At 40.2% G+C, this 21,142-nt stretch overlaps 2 protein-coding genes across 4 annotated transcripts in view; both read right to left on the bottom strand.

The window, feature by feature from the left end:
- aprt (adenine phosphoribosyltransferase) overlaps positions 1–2,450 on the bottom strand; it is a 7,312-nt gene extending 4,862 nt beyond the window's left edge. For both annotated transcript variants that reach the window (XM_077201577.1, XM_077201578.1), the window contains exons 1-2: positions 2,316–2,450; positions 2,064–2,167 (exon numbers count right to left, since the gene is read on the bottom strand). In XM_077201577.1, coding sequence (XP_077057692.1) covers positions 2,064–2,167; positions 2,316–2,395 — 184 coding nt within the window. In that variant the 5' untranslated portion in view covers positions 2,396–2,450. The remainder of the gene's footprint in view (positions 1–2,063; positions 2,168–2,315) is intronic.
- Positions 2,451–3,257: 807 nt separating this feature from the next.
- The window catches only part of galns (galactosamine (N-acetyl)-6-sulfatase), a 67,169-nt gene continuing 49,284 nt past the window's right edge, over positions 3,258–21,142 (bottom strand). For both annotated transcript variants that reach the window (XM_077201559.1, XM_077201558.1), the window contains 2 exons: positions 16,320–16,437; positions 3,258–5,802 (listed from right to left, as the gene is read on the bottom strand). In XM_077201559.1, the coding sequence (XP_077057674.1) occupies positions 5,716–5,802; positions 16,320–16,437 (205 nt within the window). In that variant the 3' untranslated portion in view covers positions 3,258–5,715. The remainder of the gene's footprint in view (positions 5,803–16,319; positions 16,438–21,142) is intronic.

The raw sequence follows: 21,142 nt of genomic DNA on the forward strand, positions 1-21,142 counted from the left end.
GATCAATTGTGTGTGTGTGTGTGTGTGTGTGTGTGTGTGTGTGTGTGTGTGTGTGTGTGTGTGTGTGTGTGTGTGTGTGTGTGAGAGAGAGAGAGAGAGAGAGAGAGAGAGAACAGGAGAGTCGGCTGGAGAAAGAGAACTCAACAGAGCTCGTAATAAAACAAGAATCAACATCAGATTGAGAAAATTGGCATAATTTCATTGTGGCCTTTTTTCTATGCGTGTATGAGAGCTGTTTTCTGTATTGTTTAGTTTGACACCATTATGCTTTAAACAGATCTGTTATACACAGGTTTACTGTCCTGCCCTCCACAGTCCCAGTGTGCATCAGTGCAATGCCAGTCACACACAGTTACATTGTTCACATGTACTTTTTTTTGTATAAGCTGTTTTTGAGTGTGGTATACAGCAAAAATTTCAAGTCATAACTCTTTATTATTTAGTTGTGTATAAGAGCGTTTTTTTTATTTTACTAATTATTCAGAATATGCGTCCACAATCATTATTACTGTATGAAAGCTGCTGTTACATAATTCTATATTTTGTACGAAAGCTGCCGTTACATAATTCTATATTTTGTATGAAAGCTGCCGTTACATAATTCTATATTTTGTACAAAAGCTGCCGTTACATAATTCTATATTTTGTATGAAAGCTGCCGTTACATAATTCTATATTTTTATTTGATAGCTGCTGTTACCTAATTATTTTCTTATAAAAGCTGCTGGTACCTAATTCTATATTTTTGTATGAAAGCTGCTGGTACCTAATTCTATATTTTCTTATGAAAACTGTACATAATTCTATATTTTTGTATGAAAGCTGCTGGTACCTAATTCTATAAATTCTTATGAAACTGTACATAATTCTATATTTTTGTATGAAAGCTGCTGGTACCTAATTCTATATTTTCTTATGAAAACTGTATAATTCTATAATTTTTATGAAAGCTGCTGGTACCTAATTCTATATTTTCTTATGAAACTGTACATAATTCTATATTTTTGTATGAAAGCTGCTGGTACCTATTTCTATATTTTTGTATGAAAGCTGCTGGTACCTAATTCTGTATTTTCTTATGAAAACTGTACATAATTCTATATTTTTGTATGAAAGCTGCTGGTACCTAATTCTATATTTTTTATGAAAGCTGCTGGTACCTAATTCTATTTTTCTTATGAAAACTGTACATAATTCTACATTTTTGTATGAAAGCTGCTGGTACATAACTCTATATTTTTGTAAGAAAGCTGCTGGTACCTAGTTCTATATTTCCTTATGAAAACTGTACATAATTCTATATTTTTTATGAAAGCTGCTGGTACCTAATTCTATATTTTTTGTTATGAAAGCTGCTGGTACCTAATTCTATATGTTCTTATGAAAGCTGTACATAATTCTATATTTTTGTATGAAAGCTGCTGGTACATAATTCTACATTTTTGTATGAAAGCTGCTGGTACATAACTCTATATTTTTGTAAGAAAGTTGCTGGTACCTAGTTCTATATTTCCTTATGAAAACTACATAATTCTATATTTTTTATGAAAGCTGCTGGTACCTAATTCTATATGTTCTTATGAAAGCTGTACATAATTCTATATTTTTGTATGAAAGCTGCTGGTACATAATTCTATATTTTTGTATGAAAGCTGCTGGTACCTATTTCTATATTTTCTTATGAAAACTGTACATAATTCTATATTTTTTATGAAAGCTGCTGGTACATAATTCTATATTTTAGTATGTAATATTAAGCAACTACATGTACTTACTATAGGGTTAGGGTAGGATTTGGTTGAGCGTGTAAGTATGCATAATTTACTGTTATGTAACAAAGACACTGCAAAATAAAGTGTTACCAAAAGTTGTAACACGCATTACACAATAGGACTCTAACAATCAAATAAGAGTCAAACATACTGTATGAATGTCACTATATCATTTGATTCCATATCATGATCAGCTCGAATATGAATCCTTGTTTTTCCTCCACGAGGTTTATTAGTGTAACTTTGACCCTTAATGTGCAGATCCAGTTATGATTATGAATGTCCTCTTACCCACTATCAGATCCAGCTGAGAGTAAGAGTTCCTCACGTGTTCCTCAAACAGATCTATCACTGCAGTCAGAGCCTTCGGGTCCTTCAGGATCGGGAAAATATCCCTGCAAAACACATATTAAACACTATCTGGAACTAATATCCCTGCAAAGCACATATTAAAGACCATCTGAAACTAACGCTTCAGTGGCTCCCACGTGAACGCGCTTCCGCAGCGCGTTTAACTGAGATGTATTTAATATCAATACCCACTTGAACGGAATCCCTTTCGTAGGGAAATCTGGAAAGGTTCTGATGCACTTGCTGATTAAATCCAGTTTCTCTTCCATCATGACACGCGCTGCGAGGATTCGGACTGAGACTGAAGTAAAGCACGTGATCAAGACAACCAATAGCGCGCGCTTCCTCACCACATGACTTATACGTCATCAAATCGTCATCAAAAATATATTGTGTTCTTGTATTCCGTATAATTTGTTTAATATTTTTATTATTTGTAAAACAAACAAAAAATTTCGAAAAAAATATAGAGCTATATAAAGTGACCGACAATAAATATATAAAGCACAGCACACATAATATTTGACACTAGATGTATTTTTTCTGGAACAGTTTTTGACAGTATTTACTGGAAAAGATCACGTTGCTCCCTGAAGAATCTTGCATTTCTATTACAAAATAATTGCATAATATCTACCCAACCGACTCCCAGATTGTAACTTTAGTTGATGTTTTGAATTTGTGTGTATTCTGTAAAATTGAGGAAGGAACTTTGCACCATTAATTTTATCATTGCAATCAATCAGGTAAAGGTCTTTGGGAGAATTTAAGTTGTTTAACCAATCTACTTTTATAAAATGTGATACATTTATAATTGAAAGATATTTATTCTCATGCTATTGAAGAATTTTGTTCTACATTGCAAATTGTTTATTCACCAAAACAAAGACTAGATTGCCTGGATTTGATGGCTTTCTTATGGAAGTTTGTTTCACCACAGAATAAAAAATAAAAAAGGTAATTGCGATTTTTCACAACTCTTGACTTTTTATCTCAGAATTGCGTGATATAAAGTCAAAATTGTGAGATAAAAAGTTGCAATTATATATAAATAAAGGCCAATATATATAAAAAGTGGCATACTAAAAGTTTATGAAGGCAGTAGGTAGGATTCAATTGATATAAAGTCATAACGCCATTGTTTACATTTTTTATTGTACTTTATTATATAAACAAGTTTTAAAAATATTTTATTACCCCTTAAGAAAAAAATAAAGAAAGAGTTGATTTAAATTAATGCACAGATATCAAAATAAAAGAGATAACTTGATCATATGCAAACAATTTTACAATCATGTCCAGTCAGAATCATGCTTTAGCTAAAATAAATATATTTACGGATGATAGTGCGTTTGGTAATTGTGTTCCTCTCTGTCAGTAGATGTTTCTATGAACATTTATATTTTCCAACGATCTACACACATTCAGTCCCAATGCCTTTTGAACATGACAGAAACATTAAGACTTCCAAAAGCATTACAATATTCATAAACACAAAATATTTTAGGATGAAAGTTATACTGCTTCTTGACATCGAAATATGAAAGGATTTAAAACACTAAATTAAAAGATTAGTTCACCCAAAAGTGAAATTAGCCCATGATTTACTCACCCTCAAGTCATCCTAGGTGTATATGACACTTCTTTCAGACGAAAACAATCTGCATATATCCATGATAAAAGTGCACGATGGATAGATGTGCTTTTATGATAGATAAATTCACTTTTATGATGGATAGATGCACTTTTTTATGATGGATAGATGCACTTTTTATGATGGATAAATGCACTGTTATGATGGATAAATGCACTTTTATGATGGATAAATGCACTGTTATGATGGATAAATGCACTGTTATGATGGATAAATGCACTTTTATGATGGATAGATGCACTTTTTATGATGGATAGATGTACTTTTATGATGGATAAATGCACTTTTATGATGGATAGATGCACTTTTATGATGGATAAATGCACTTTTTTATGATGGATAGATTCACTTTTATGATGGATAGATGCACTTTTTATGATGGATAAATGCACTTTTATGATGGATAGATGCACTTTTTATGATGGATAAATGCACTTTTATGATGGATAAATGCACTTTTATGATGGATAGATGCACTTTTTATGATGGATAAATGCACTTTTATGATGGATAAATGCATTTTTATGATGGATAAATGCACTTTTATGATGGATAGATGCACTTTTTATGATGGATAAATGCACTTTTATGATGGATAGATGCACTTTTTATGATGGATAGATGTACTTTTATGATGGATAAATGCACTTTTTTATGATGGATAGATGCACTTTTTATGATGGATAAATGCACTTTTATGATGGATAAATGCACTTTTATGATGGATAAATGCACTTTTATGATGGATAAATGCACTTTTATGATGGATAAATGCACTGTTAAGATGGATAAATGCACTTTTATGATGGATAGATGCACTTTTTATGATGGATAAATGCACTTTTATGATGGATAAATGCACTGTTATGATGGATAAATGCACTTTTATGATGGATAGATGCACTTTTATGATGGATAGATTCACCTTTATGATGGATAGATGCACTTTTATGATGGATAAATGCACTTTTATGATGGATAAATGCACTTTTATGATGGATAAATGCACTGTTAAGATGGATAAATGCACTTTTATGATGGATAGATGCACTTTTTATGATGGATAAATGCACTTTTATGATGGATAAATGCACTGTTATGATGGATAAATGCACTTTTATGATGGATAGATGCACTTTTATGATGGATAGATTCACCTTTATGATGGATAGATGCACTTTTTATGATGGATAAATGCACTGTTATGATGGATAAATGCACTTTTATGATGGATAGATGCACTTTTATGATGGATAGATTCACCTTTATGATGGATAGATGCACTTTTTATGATGGATAAATGCACTGTTATGATGGATAAATGCACTTTTATGATGGATAAATGCACTTTTATGATGGATAAATGCACTGTTATGATGGATAGATTCACCTTTATGATGGATAGATGCACTTTTTATGATGGATAAATGCACTGTTATGATGGATAAATGCACTTTTATGATGGATAGATTCACCTTTATGATGGATAGATGCACTTTTTATGATGGATAAATGCACTGTTATGATGGATAAATGCACTTTTATGATGGATAAATGCACTTTTATGATGGATAAATGCACTGTTATGATGGATAGATTCACCTTTATGATGGATAGATGCACTTTTTATGATGGATAAATGCACTGTTATGATGGATAGATGCACTTTTTATAATGGATAGATGCACTTTTTATTATGGATAGATGTACTTTTATGATGGATAGATGTACTTTTATGATGGATAGATGCATTTTAATGGACATTTTTTAATATAACTCCGATTGTATTCGTCTGAAAGAAGAATGTCATATACACCTAGGATGGCTTGAGGGTGAGTAAATCATGGGGTAATTTCATTTTTGGGTGAACTATCCTTTTAAAGACAAAGAAAATACAAATATCATTCCAAAATGGAATCTTGTGGATAATAAACTCCATTAATGTGGCCAGTCACACTTCCATGGCTTGGACTCGGGCGCTTTCAGACACTTTCCCAGTCGCTCACAGCCAGCAGGACTCCAGTTCTGAGGAGAACACAGACAGAAGATGCTAGAAGACACTCTGATGCTGTTACTTTCAAGTCAAGTCACCTTTATTTCTATGATTGCGCATGTTAATTACACATGATGGCGCTGTTACCGTCAGTGAACACATGATGGTGCTGTTACCGTCAGTGAACACATTATGGTGCTGTTACCGTCAGTGAACACATGATGGCGCTGTTACCGTCAGTGAACACATGATGGCGCTGTTACCGTCAGTGAACCCATGCTGGCGCTGTTACCGTCAGTGAACACATTATGGTGCTGTTACCGTCAGTGAACACATGATGGCGCTGTTACCGTCAGTGAACACATGATGGCGCTGTTACCGTCAGTGAACACATGATGGCGCTGTTACCGTCAGTGAACACATGATGGTGCTGTTACCGTCAGTGAACACATGATGGTGCTGTTACTGTCAGTGAACACATGATGGCGCTGTTACCGTCAGTGAACACATGATGGCGCTGTTACCGTCAGTAAACACATGACTGCTCTGTTACCGTCAGTGAACACATGATGGCCCTGTTACCATCAGAAAACACATGATGGCGCTGTTACCATGAGTGAACACATGATGGCGCTGTTACCATCAGTGAACACATGATGGTGCTGTTACTGTCAGTAAACACATGATGGTGCTGTTACCGTCAGTGAACACATGATGGTGCTGTTACTGTCAGTGAACACATGATGGCGCTGTTCCTGTCAGTGAACACATGATGGTGCTGTTACCGTCAGTGAACACATGATGGCGCTGTTACCGTCAGTGAACACATGATGGCGCTGTTACCGTCAGTGAACACATGATGGCGCTGTTACCGTCAGTGAACACATGATGGTGCTGTTACCGTCAGTGAACACATGATGGTGCTGTTACTGTCAGTGAACACATGATGGCGCTGTTACCGTCAGTGAACACATGATGGCGCTGTTACCGTCAGTAAACACATGACTGCTCTGTTACCGTCAGTGAACAAATGATGGCCCTGTTACCATCAGAAAACACATGATGGCGCTGTTACCATGAGTGAACACATGATGGCGCTGTTACCGTCAGTGAACACATGATGGCGCTGTTACTGTCAGTGAACACATGATGGCGCTGTTACTGTCAGTGAACACATGATGGTGCTGTTACCGTCAGTCAACACATGATGTCGCTGTTACTGTCAGTGAACACAGTAACAGTCAGTAAACACATGATGGAGCTGTTACCGTCAGTGAACACATGATGGTGCTGTTACTGTCAGTGAACACATGATGGTGCTGTTACCGTCAGTTAACACATGATGTCGCTGTTACTGTGAGTGAACACAGTAACAGTAAGTAAACACATGATGGAGCTGTTACTGTCAGTGAACACATGATGGTGCTGTTACTGTCAGTGAACACATGACTGCTCTGTTACTGTCAGTGAACACATGATGGTGCTGTTACCGTCAGTGAAAACATGATGGTGCTGTTACTGTCAGTGAACACATGATGGTGCTGTTACCGTCAGTGAAAACATGATGGTGCTGTTACCGTCAGTCAACACATGATGTCGCTGTTACTGTCAGTGAACACAGTAACAGTAAGTAAACATGATGGAGCTGTTACTGTCAGTGAACACATGATGGCACTGTTACCGTCAGTGATAAGATGATGGCGCTGTTACTGTCAGTGAACACATGATGGTGTTGTTACTGTCAGTGAACACATGATGGTGCTGTTACCGTCAGTGAACACATTATGGTGCTGTTACCGTCAGTGAACACATGATGGCGCTGTTACTGTCAGTGAACACATTATGGTGCTGTTACTGTCAGTGAACACATGATGGCGCTGTTACTGTCAGTGAACACATGATGGCGCTGTTACCGTCAGATAACACATGATGGTGCTGTTACTGTCAGTGAACACAGTAACAGTCAGTAAACACATGATGGCGCTGTTACTGTCAGTGAACACATGATGGTGCTGTTACTGTCAGTGAACACATGATGGCACTGTTACCGTCAGTGATAAGATGATGGCGCTGTTACTGTCAGTGAACACATGATGGTGCTGTTACTGTCAGTGAACACATTATGGTGCTGTTACCGTCAGTGAACACATTATGGTGCTGTTACCGTCAGTGAACACATGATGGCGCTGTTACTGTCAGTGAACACATTATGGTGCTGTTACTGTCAGTGAACACATGATGGCGCTGTTACTGTCAGTGAACACATGATGGCGCTGTTACCGTCAGATAACACATGATGGTACTGTTACTGTCAGTGAACACAGTAACAGTCAGTAAACACATGATGGCGCTGTTACTGTCAGTGAACACATGATGGTGCTGTTACTGTCAGTGAACACATGATGGCACTGTTACCGTCAGTGAACACATGATGGTGCTGTTACCGTCAGTGAACACATGATGGTGCTGTTACTGTCAGTGAACACATGATGGCTCTGTTACTGTCAGTGAACACATGATGGCGCTGTTACTGTCAGTGAACACATGATGGTGCTGTTACTGTCAGTGAACACATGATGGTGCTGTTACTGTCAGTGGACACATGATGGTGCTGTTACTGTCAGTGAACACATGATGGTGCTGTTACTGTCAGTGAACACATGATGGCTCTGTTACTGTCAGTGAACACATGATGGTGCTGTTACTGTCAGTGAACACATGATGGTGCTGTTACTGTCAGTGGACACATGATGGTGCTGTTACTGTCAGTGGACACATGATGGTGCTGTTACCGTCAGTGAACACATGATGGTGCTGTTACTGTCAGTGAACACATGATGGCTCTGTTACTGTCAGTGAACACATTATGGTGCTGTTACTTTCAGTGAACACATGATGGTGCTGTTCCTGTCTGTGAACACATTATTGTGCTGTTACCGTCAGTGAACACATGATGGTGCTGTTACTGTCAGTGAACACATGATGGTGCTGTTACTGTCAGTGAACACATGATGGTGCTGTTACTGTCAGTGAACACTTTATGGTGCTGTTACTGTCAGTGAACACTTTATGGTGCTGTTACCGTCAGTGAACACATGATGGAGCTGTTACTGTCAGTGAACACATGATGGAGCTGTTACTGTCAGTGAACACATGATGGTGCTGTTACTGTCAGTGAACACTTTATGGTGCTGTTACTGTCAGTGAACACTTTATGGTGCTGTTACCGTCAGTGAACACATGACGGAGCTGTTACTGTCAGTGAACACATGATGGAGCTGTTACTGTCAGTGAACACATGATGGTGCTGTTACTGTCAGTGAACACATGATGGTGCTGTTACTGTCAGTGAACACTTTATGGTGCTGTTACTGTCAGTGAACACTTTATGGTGCTGTTACCGTCAGTGAACACATGATGGAGCTGTTACTGTCAGTGAACACATGATGGAGCTGTTACTGTCAGTGAACACTTTATGATGCTGTTACTGTCAGTGAACACTTTATGGTGCTGTTACCGTCAGTGAACACATGATGGCTCTGTTACTGTCAGTGAACACATGATGGCTCTGTTACTGTCAGTGAACACTTTATGGTGCTGTTACTTTCAGTGAACACATGATGGTGCTGTTACTGTCAGTGAACACTTTATGATGCTGTTACTGTCAGTGAACACATGATGGAGCTGTTACCGTCAGTGAACACATGATGGAGCTGTTACTGTCAGTGAACACATGATGGTGCTGTTACTGTCAGTGAACACATGATGGAGCTGTTACTGTCAGTGAACACATGATGGAGCTGTTACTGTCAGTGAACACATGATGGTGCTGTTACTGTCAGTGAACACTTTATGGTGCTGTTACTGTCAGTGAACACTTTATGGTGCTGTTACCGTCAGTGAACACATGACGGAGCTGTTACTGTCAGTGAACACATGATGGAGCTGTTACTGTCAGTGAACACATGATGGTGCTGTTACTGTCAGTGAACACATGATGGTGCTGTTACTGTCAGTGAACACTTTATGGTGCTGTTACTGTCAGTGAACACTTTATGGTGCTGTTACCGTCAGTGAACACATGATGGAGCTGTTACTGTCAGTGAACACATGATGGAGCTGTTACTGTCAGTGAACACTTTATGATGCTGTTACTGTCAGTGAACACTTTATGGTGCTGTTACCGTCAGTGAACACATGATGGCTCTGTTACTGTCAGTGAACACATGATGGCTCTGTTACTGTCAGTGAACACTTTATGGTGCTGTTACTTTCAGTGAACACATGATGGAGCTGTTACTGTCAGTGAACACTTTATGATGCTTTTACTGTCAGTGAACACTTTATGGTGCTGTTACCGTCAGTGAACACATGATGGCTCTGTTACTGTCAGTGAACACATGATGGCTCTGTTACTGTCAGTGAACACTTTATGGTGCTGTTACTTTCAGTGAACACATGATGGTGCTGTTACTGTCAGTGAACACTTTATGGTGCTGTTACTTTCAGTGAACACATGATGGCGCTGTTACTGTCAGTGAACACATGATGGTGCTGTTACTGTCAGTGAACACTTTATGGTGCTGTTACTGTCAGTGAACACTTTATGGTGCTGTTACCGTCAGTGAACACATGATGCAGCTGTTACTGTCAGTGAACACATGATGGAGCTGTTACTGTCAGTGAACACATGATGGTGCTGTTACTGTCAGTGAACACATGATGGCTCTGTTACTGTCAGTGAACACATGATGGTGCTGTTACTGTCAGTGAACACATGATGGTGCTGTTACTGTCAGTGGACACATGATGGTGCTGTTACTGTCAGTGGACACATGATGGTGCTGTTACCGTCAGTGAACACATGATGGTGCTGTTACTGTCAGTGAACACATGATGGCTCTGTTACTGTCAGTGAACACATTATGGTGCTGTTACTTTCAGTGAACACATGATGGTGCTGTTACTGTCTGTGAACACATTATTGTGCTGTTACCGTCAGTAAACACATGATGGCGCTGTTACTGTCAGTGAACACATGATGGTGCTGTTACTGTCAGTGAACACTTTATGGTGCTGTTACTGTCAGTGAACACTTTATGGTGCTGTTACCGTCAGTGAACACATGATGGAGCTGTTACTGTCAGTGAACACATGATGGAGCTGTTACTGTCAGTGAACACATGATGGTGCTGTTACTGTCAGTGAACACTTTATGGTGCTGTTACTGTCAGTGAACACTTTATGGTGCTGTTACCGTCAGTGAACACATGACGGAGCTGTTACTGTCAGTGAACACATGATGGAGCTGTTACTGTCAGTGAACACATGATGGTGCTGTTACTGTCAGTGAACACATGATGGTGCTGTTACTGTCAGTGAACACTTTATGGTGCTGTTACTGTCAGTGAACACTTTATGGTGCTGTTACCGTCAGTGAACACATGATGGAGCTGTTACTGTCAGTGAACACATGATGGAGCTGTTACTGTCAGTGAACACTTTATGATGCTGTTACTGTCAGTGAACACTTTATGGTGCTGTTACCGTCAGTGAACACATGATGGCTCTGTTACTGTCAGTGAACACATGATGGCTCTGTTACTGTCAGTGAACACTTTATGGTGCTGTTACTTTCAGTGAACACATGATGGTGCTGTTACTGTCAGTGAACACTTTATGATGCTGTTACTGTCAGTGAACACATGATGGAGCTGTTACTGTCAGTGAACACATGATGGAGCTGTTACTGTCAGTGAACACATGATGGTGCTGTTACTGTCAGTGAACACTTTATGGTGCTGTTACCGTCAGTGAACACATGATGGAGCTGTTACTGTCAGTGAACACATGATGGAGCTGTTACTGTCAGTGAACACATGATGGTGCTGTTACTGTCAGTGAACACTTTATGGTGCTGTTACTGTCAGTGAACACTTTATGGTGCTGTTACCGTCAGTGAACACATGACGGAGCTGTTACTGTCAGTGAACACATGATGGAGCTGTTACTGTCAGTGAACACATGATGGTGCTGTTACTGTCAGTGAACACATGATGGTGCTGTTACTGTCAGTGAACACTTTATGGTGCTGTTACTGTCAGTGAACACTTTATGGTGCTGTTACCGTCAGTGAACACATGATGGAGCTGTTACTGTCAGTGAACACATGATGGAGCTGTTACTGTCAGTGAACACTTTATGATGCTGTTACTGTCAGTGAACACTTTATGGTGCTGTTACCGTCAGTGAACACATGATGGCTCTGTTACTGTCAGTGAACACATGATGGCTCTGTTACTGTCAGTGAACACTTTATGGTGCTGTTACTTTCAGTGAACACATGATGGAGCTGTTACTGTCAGTGAACACTTTATGATGCTGTTACTGTCAGTGAACACTTTATGGTGCTGTTACCGTCAGTGAACACATGATGGCTCTGTTACTGTCAGTGAACACATGATGGCTCTGTTACTGTCAGTGAACACTTAATGGACTGTTACTTTCAGTGAACACATGATGGTGCTGTTACTGTCAGTGAACACTTTATGGTGCTGTTACTTTCAGTGAACACATGATGGCGCTGTTACTGTCAGTGAACACATGATGGTGCTGTTACTGTCAGTGAACACTTTATGGTGCTGTTACTGTCAGTGAACACTTTATGGTGCTGTTACCGTCAGTGAACACATGATGCAGCTGTTACTGTCAGTGAACACATGATGGAGCTGTTACTGTCAGTGAACACATGATGGTGCTGTTACTGTCAGTGAACACATGATGGTGCTGTTACTGTCAGTGAACACTTTATGGTGCTGTTACTTTCAGTGAACACATGATGGTGCTGTTACTGTCAGTGAACACTTTATGATGCTGTTACTGTCAGTGAACACATGATGGAGCTGTTACTGTCAGTGAACACATGATGGAGCTGTTACTGTCAGTGAACACATGATGGTGCTGTTACTGTCAGTGAACACTTTATGGTGCTGTTACCGTCAGTGAACACATGATGGAGCTGTTACTGTCAGTGAACACATGATGGAGCTGTTACTGTCAGTGAACACATGATGGTGCTGTTACTGTCAGTGAACACTTTATGGTGCTGTTACTGTCAGTGAACACTTTATGGTGCTGTTACCGTCAGTGAACACATGACGGAGCTGTTACTGTCAGTGAACACATGATGGAGCTGTTACTGTCAGTGAACACATGATGGTGCTGTTACTGTCAGTGAACACATGATGGTGCTGTTACTGTCAGTGAACACTTTATGGTGCTGTTACTGTCAGTGAACACTTTATGGTGCTGTTACCGTCAGTGAACACATGATGGAGCTGTTACTGTCAGTGAACACATGATGGAGCTGTTACTGTCACTGAACACTTTATGATGCTGTTACTGTCAGTGAACACTTTATGGTGCTGTTACCGTCAGTGAACACATGATGGCTCTGTTACTGTCAGTGAACACATGATGGCTCTGTTACTGTCAGTGAACACTTTATGGTGCTGTTACTTTCAGTGAACACATGATGGAGCTGTTACTGTCAGTGAACACTTTATGATGCTGTTACTGTCAGTGAACACTTTATGGTGCTGTTACCGTCAGTGAACACATGATGGCTCTGTTACTGTCAGTGAACACATGATGGCTCTGTTACTGTCAGTGAACACTTAATGGACTGTTACTTTCAGTGAACACATGATGGTGCTGTTACTGTCAGTGAACACTTTATGGTGCTGTTACTTTCAGTGAACACATGATGGCGCTGTTACTGTCAGTGAACACATGATGGTGCTGTTACTGTCAGTGAACACTTTATGGTGCTGTTACTGTCAGTGAACACTTTATGGTGCTGTTACCGTCAGTGAACACATGATGCAGCTGTTACTGTCAGTGAACACATGATGGAGCTGTTACTGTCAGTGAACACATGATGGTGCTGTTACTGTCAGTGAACACATGATGGTGCTGTTACTGTCAGTGAACACTTTATGGTGCTGTTACTGTCAGTGAACACTTTATGGTGCTGTTACTTTCAGTGAACACATGATGGCGCTGTTACTGTCAGTGAACACATGATGGTGCTGTTACTGTCAGTGAACACTTTATGGTGCTGTTACCGTCAGTGAACACTTTATGGTGCTGTTACCGTCAGTGAACACATGATGGAGCTGTTACTGTCAGTGAACACATGATGGAGCTGTTACTGTCAGTGAACACATGATGGAGCTGTTACTGTCAGTGAACACATGATGGTGCTGTTACTGTCAGTGAACACATGATGGTGCTGTTACTGTCAGTGAACACTTTATGGTGCTGTTACTGTCAGTGAACACTTTATGGTGCTGTTACCGTCAGTGAACACATGATGGAGCTGTTACTGTCAGTGAACACATGATGGAGCTGTTACTGTCAGTGAACACTTTATGATGCTGTTACTGTCAGTGAACACTTTATGGTGCTGTTACCGTCAGTGAACACATGATGGCTCTTTTACTGTCAGTGAACACTTTATGGTGCTGTTACTTTCAGTGAACACATGATGGTGCTGTTACTGTCAGTGAACACATGATGGCGCTGTTACCGTCAGTGAACACTTTATGGTGCTGTTACTTTCAGTGAACACATGATGGCGCTGTTACTGTCAGTGAACACATGATGGTGCTGTTACTGTCAGTGAACACTTTATGGTGCTGTTACCGTCAGTGAACACTTTATGGTGCTGTTACCGTCAGTGAACACATGATGGAGCTGTTACTGTCAGTGAACACATGATGGAGCTGTTACTGTCAGTGAACACATGATGGAGCTGTTACTGTCAGTGAACACATGATGGTGCTGTTACTGTCAGTGAACACATGATGGTGCTGTTACTGTCAGTGAACACTTTATGGTGCTGTTACTGTCAGTGAACACTTTATGGTGCTGTTACCGTCAGTGAACACATGATGGAGCTGTTACTGTCAGTGAACACATGATGGAGCTGTTACTGTCAGTGAACACTTTATGATGCTGTTACTGTCAGTGAACACTTTATGGTGCTGTTACCGTCAGTGAACACATGATGGCTCTTTTACTGTCAGTGAACACTTTATGGTGCTGTTACTGTCAGTGAACACATGATGGTGCTGTTACTGTCAGTGAACACATGATGGCGCTGTTACCGTCAGTGAACACTTTATGGTGCTGTTACTTTCAGTGAACACATGATGTTGCTGTTACTGTCAGTGAACACATGATGGCGCTGTTGCTCCACCAGCTGTTGGTCTACATTTACAACCTTCTGTGCAATAATGACACTAAATGCACAGTTTTGCAGTGAGAAAAGCCTACAAAGACTGCTCATCGTTATTAATAATCATAATTACTATTATTTTTCAAATTATTTTTGAATATACTAATTTATAAAAACAGAACAAATTTAAAAAATAAAATGTTTGTGTGTCTCACCATCAATGCTGCGTCACACATATTGAGAATCAGACGCTCCTGATGTGTGTGTGTGTGTGTGTCACCATCACTGCTGCGTCACACATGTTGAGCTGTGGATCTCCAGGGATCAGACGCTCCTAATGTGTGTGAGTGTGTGTGAGTGAATGAGTGAGTGAGTGTGTGTGTGTGTGTGTGTGTGTGTGTGTGTGTCTGTGTGTGTGTGTGTGTGTGTGTGTGTCTGTGTGTGTGTGTCTGTGTGTGTGTGTCTGTGTGTGTGAGTGTGAGTGTGTGTGTGTTTGTGTGTGTCTCACCATCACTGCTGCGTCACACATGTTGAGCTGTGGCTCTTCAGGGATCAGACGCTCCTGATGCGTGTGTGTGTGAGTGTGTGTGTCTGAGTGTGTGTGTGTGTGTGTGTGTGACTGTGAGTGCGTTTGTGTGTCTCACCATCACTGCTGCATCACACATGTTGAGCTGTGGCTCTTCAGGGATCAGACGCTCCTGATGTGTCTGTGTGTGTGTGTGTGTGTGTGTGTGTGTGTGTGTGTGTGTGAGTGTGTGTGTGAGTGTGTGTGTGTGTGTGTGTGTGTGTGTGTGTGTGTGTGTGTGTGTGTGTGTGTGTGTGTGTGTCTCACCATCACTGCTGCGTCACACATGTTGAGCTGTGGCTCTTCAGGGATCAGACGCTCCTGATGTGTGTGTGTGTGTGTGTGTGTGTGTGTGTGTGTGTGTGTGTGTGTGTGTGTGTGTGTGTGTGTCTCACCATCACTGCTGCGTCACACGTTGAGCTGTGGCTCTTCAGGGATCAGCCGCTCCTGATGTGTGTGTGTGTGTGTGTGTGTGTGTGTGTGTGTGTGCGTGTGTGTGTGTGTCTGAGTGTGAGTGTGAGTGTGAGTGTGAGTGTGTGTGTGTGTGTCTGAGTGTGAGTGTGTGTGTGTGTGTGTGTGTGTGTGTGTGTGTGTGTGTGTGTGTGTGTGTGTCTCACCATCACTGCTGCGTCACACATGTTGAGCTGTGGCTTTTCAGGGATCAGACGCTCCTGATGTGTGTGTGTGTGTGTGTGTGTGTGTCTGAGTGTGAGTGTGAGTGTGAGTGTGTGTGTGTATCTCACCATCACTGCTGCGTCACACATGTTGAGCTGTGGCTCTCCAGGGATCAAACGCTCCTGATGTTTTTTCACGACTGCATTCGCTCGTCTGACGAACTCCTCATATTCCTCAGACAGAACACTGCGGGAGAGAGAAACATCAACTACACACTAAAGTCAGAAGACACCATGGCAATATATATGAATGTATGTGTGTGTAAGTGAGTGTGTGCAAGTGTGAATGCGTGTGTGCGAGTGTGAGTGTGTGTGCAAGTGTGAGTGTGTGTGCGAGTGCACATGTGTGAGTTTTTGAGTGTGAGTGTGAGTGCACCTGTGTGCGTTTGAGTGGGTGTGTGAGTGCATGTGTGTGTGCGAGTGTGTGTGTGTTTGAGTGTGTATGCGAGTGAATGTGTGTGCGAGTGTGCATGTGTGTGTGGGAGTGTGAGTGTGTGCGCTTGAGTGTGTTTGCGAGTGCACGTGTGTGCAAGTGAGAATGGCTGCGTGTGTGTGCGCGAGTATGTGTGTGTGTGTGTGTGTGTGTGTATATGTGACTGAGTGTATATACAGGGCGTGCATAATTATGCAAGTCGATATTCTGATCATATTTTGTTCCAAGCTCATTTTCCAAATCTCAAAACCACATCAATCTTAAAAACTACTATTCATTTTCGTATATAGTCATTTAAAATTGATATATATTTGTTAACGAGGGATGGAAGTGAAAAACACCTTATAATCATGTTTTCTTTTACAGGTTAAATGGACCACAAAAGAGAGATTTAACTCGCACTGAAAAGTCAAAAATTATTAAATGCTTATGAGAAGGATGCAATAATATAGATATTGCCAAATTAAGGCGAATTTCTCATTTCTAAATTAAAAAAAAAATTATTATTTATTTTTTCCAGCTAGAAGGTCTTTACAACATGCTTGTTTTTATTATTAATGCAAAATACAATTTATTAAAATAAAACGTTCTTTTGGTTTTGGAATGAAAACAACCCTGCAAAACAGCAATATGCAATAGCTGATATTTGGCCTCGGGAAACTCTGTTTACATCATCTTCTTCAATCACTGCCTCATCTTTGCACTGAATATAAAATAGTTTTAATTAATTATTCGCTAATGCATAAAAAAAAATGTGACAGATGGGCGATCCCACAAAAAACACACTTGCAGGTCCACGAGGGAAGCGGTCATGTGACCTCCTCTCATTATGTGTGTTGGACCCTGATGGTTTCAAAGGAACGCTAGTCTCAATACGACCTGTGGGCTTAATGGGCTTCTGAGAATGTGTGTGTGAAGAAACAAACACGCACACACACACGCACACGCACACACACACACACACACACACACACACACACACACACACACGAATATCAGCACTGCAATTATGGCCGTAACACACCTGCGTCAGGCCAGTCTTTCTGATTGGCCCCCGGAGAGGGAGTGTGTGTGTGTGGGGGGGGGGGGGGGGGGTGAAGCGTCAATTAGTGTAATTAGCCTGAGCACTGTCCGACTCACACCTCCAGTGTCTACACTTCTGCTTTTCCCGCGGGATTATCGGGAACGAGCCGCACGCTAGCATCTGCTCCCCTCTCGCTTAGCCTTTTTAAAAAAAAATTTAAATACAAGTTTTTATTTATTTTTATTGAGAAATAAACAAATTTATATACAAAATTGCCATTGAACAAACAACATTAACAATTTACAATTCTCAAAAGGTCAAATTACAATAAGAGCAATGAAATCTCAAATCAAATATACAATCATGAAGTGAAGGAAGAGAAAATAAATAAATGAAAAATAGAAGAGAGTGGTGGACCAATGATTGATCAATGACTGAGGGCAATATAAGTGATGCATTTTAGCATTTTATATCATCCAGATTCATCATAAATGTGCAGTTCAAACGTCTGTTTTTTTTGGTTAAATGCCTGAAATGTTTTGTTGCATCGATCACAAGTTGAGTATGGCGTACCACAAGGCTCAGTACTAGGACCGTTGCAGTTCACTCTGTACATGCTATCATTAGGAGATATCATTAGGAAGCATGGCATTAGTTTTCCCTGTTATGCTGATGATACGCTGATTTCTTCGCTCCCTGACGTAACTTATCAATTCACAAAATTAATGGTATGCATAGCTTATATAAGAAAATTGGATGACTAGTAATTTCCTACTACTTTATTCTGAAAAAACAGAGTTTCTAATTATTGGACCAAGGACCTCTGCACTTAATAACCTAGAATACTGTCTAACACCAGGAACTAACTAACTAGGAACCTGGGTGCGCTCTTTGATATCAATCTTTCATTTGAAAGACACGTTTCTTGCATTTGAAAAACTGCATTAAACATTTACAGGGGTTGTAATGGCTCAAAACGAGGCGGAGGTGATAAAATTATGATAATGGCTGAAGAAAACACTTTTTACAAGCATATATTTTAGGTATTCTAAAATAAGGTAAAGATAAAGTGGTAGTTGCGTAGACTGTCAATGGAGGGACAGAAAGCTCTCAGATTTCGTAAAAAAATATCTTTATTTGTGTTCCAAAAATGAACAAAAGTCCAAAGAAAGGAACGACATGAGGGTGAGTTATTAATGACAGAATTTTCATTTTTGTTTGAAAGAACCCTTTAAATAACATCAAAATTTCAACCATGACGTTCTCGTTCAAATATCCTTTTTACAAATCACAGCCTGTAAGTCATCACGGCAAACCTTCAGAGTCTGAGAGTGGTTTTATGACAGAACCTTCAGCTTTTAATGGAAGTCTTGAGCTTGTCAAAGATACACTAAAATAATTCCTGTCTCCTCTTGAGATCATTTGGTTTTCTATTCACCGAGGGACCTTATATCTTCACTGTAAGTCCTGTGTTTATGCCCCTAGGTCCCTAATCAATAATTAACAAAAACATGTTTATTTATGCCCAGAGTCCAGACAAACAATAGAAAATCCACAGTCAGCACGACTCATTAGCATTTTTCTGAACCCCGCTTTCCTTTCTCCAACTTGAGATGCGCGATTAATAATAACAATGCATGCAAATACAGTCTTTTGATTTATAATGCATGACAACCAGAGGGGCAGGAGTATTGCTCAGGTGTGTCACCAGACTGATTAGCCATTCACACACACACACACACACACACACGAAACCGCGTTCTCCAACACAATGAAACTACAGTGAATCAGTTTTCACATGGTAAAAACACCAAGTATAACTGAATGAATGAATAAAATAAGTCACACACACACACTCGCACACTTGCACACTTACACACACATGTAGTGTTTCCATGTTTTATGGGGACTTTCCATAGACATAATGATTTTTATACTGTACAAACTGTATATTCTATTCCCTTACACTAACCCTACCCCTAAACCTACCCATCACAGAAAACTTTATGCATTTTTACATTTTCAAAAAACATCACTTAGTATGATTTATAAGCTGTTTTCCTCATGGGGACCAAAAAATGTCCCCACACGAGCAAGGATTTCAGATATTGCCATCCTTATGGGGACATTTTGTCCCCATAATGTAGGGTTTACCAGGCCACACACACACACACACACACACACACACACACACACACACACACGAAACCGCGTTCTCCAACACAATGAAATAACAGTGAATCAGTATTTACATGGTAAAAACACCAAATATAACTGAATGAATTAATAAAATAAGTGACACACACACACACACACACACACTCGCACACTCACACACACACACACACACACACACACACACACACACACACACACACACACGAAACAGCGTTCTCCAACATAATGAAACTACAGTGAATCAGTATTTACATGGTAAAAACACCAAGTATAACTGAATGAATTAATAAAATAAGTCACACACACACACCCACACACACACACACACACACACTCGCACACCTACACACGAAACAGCGTTCTCCAACACAATGAAACTACATTGAATCAGTATTCACATGGTAAAAACTCCAAGTATAACTGAATGAAAGAACACACACACACACACACACACACACACACACACACACACACACACACACACACACACAAGTGAATTGAGCTGAAGAGGCAATCAAATACCTCTGCTTTTCTCCCGGTGGAAATTGAGCAGTTCTACGAGCTGTATTGATTGAGGGCTGAAGTGCTTGTCGTGAGCAGACGAGGCCCGAGGCATGATGGGACTTAAGTGCTCTCGGTTCGGGATAAAGCAGGCCGTGGGACGGAGGTCAGCGTGGCATGGGGTTGCGAGGACCAAACGGTTTCCCTGGCCCGTTAGCATCATCATTAAAGGCAGGACAGCACTGCTACTAATAGCTGGACCCAGTAGGAATCAACATTTTATGCAGTGATTGTGCAGGAAAGTGGTTCCCTCTACAAGTCCCTCTGTAGTCAACCATTTTATCCCTTAAAACTCACCAAAATTAAAATTTTCCTCGAAAAATAATTCTTGAATGTAACTCGACACCCTTGCCTCATTTAGTATGCGTGCGTGGTTCTATGAATATGCAAATGAACCCCACATCATGTGTGATCGTCAACGAGTGGATCTCTGTGCTGAGCGAGTGAGTGAAGGCGGGGCTCATTTGCATATTCATTAAACCACCGCGAATACTAAATGAGGCCAGGGTGTCGAGTTACATTCAAGCGATTTTAAAGGCAGGGTTGGTAGAATTCCCCAAAAATACTTTTTCCAAATTTGTTTGAACTGTCCTTATTCGTATATCAATGCATAATTAAAATGTAAGTACTCTGGAAAAGAAATTATAAAAATCGAGTGTCTGTAGTCCTCTCATGACTGTAATAAACACAGCTCAT

Source organism: Siphateles boraxobius, unplaced genomic scaffold, assembly GCF_051911475.1.
Source record: "Siphateles boraxobius isolate OS27281-9 unplaced genomic scaffold, OSU_SipBor_1 48, whole genome shotgun sequence".
Lineage (NCBI taxonomy): Eukaryota > Metazoa > Chordata > Actinopteri > Cypriniformes > Leuciscidae > Siphateles > Siphateles boraxobius.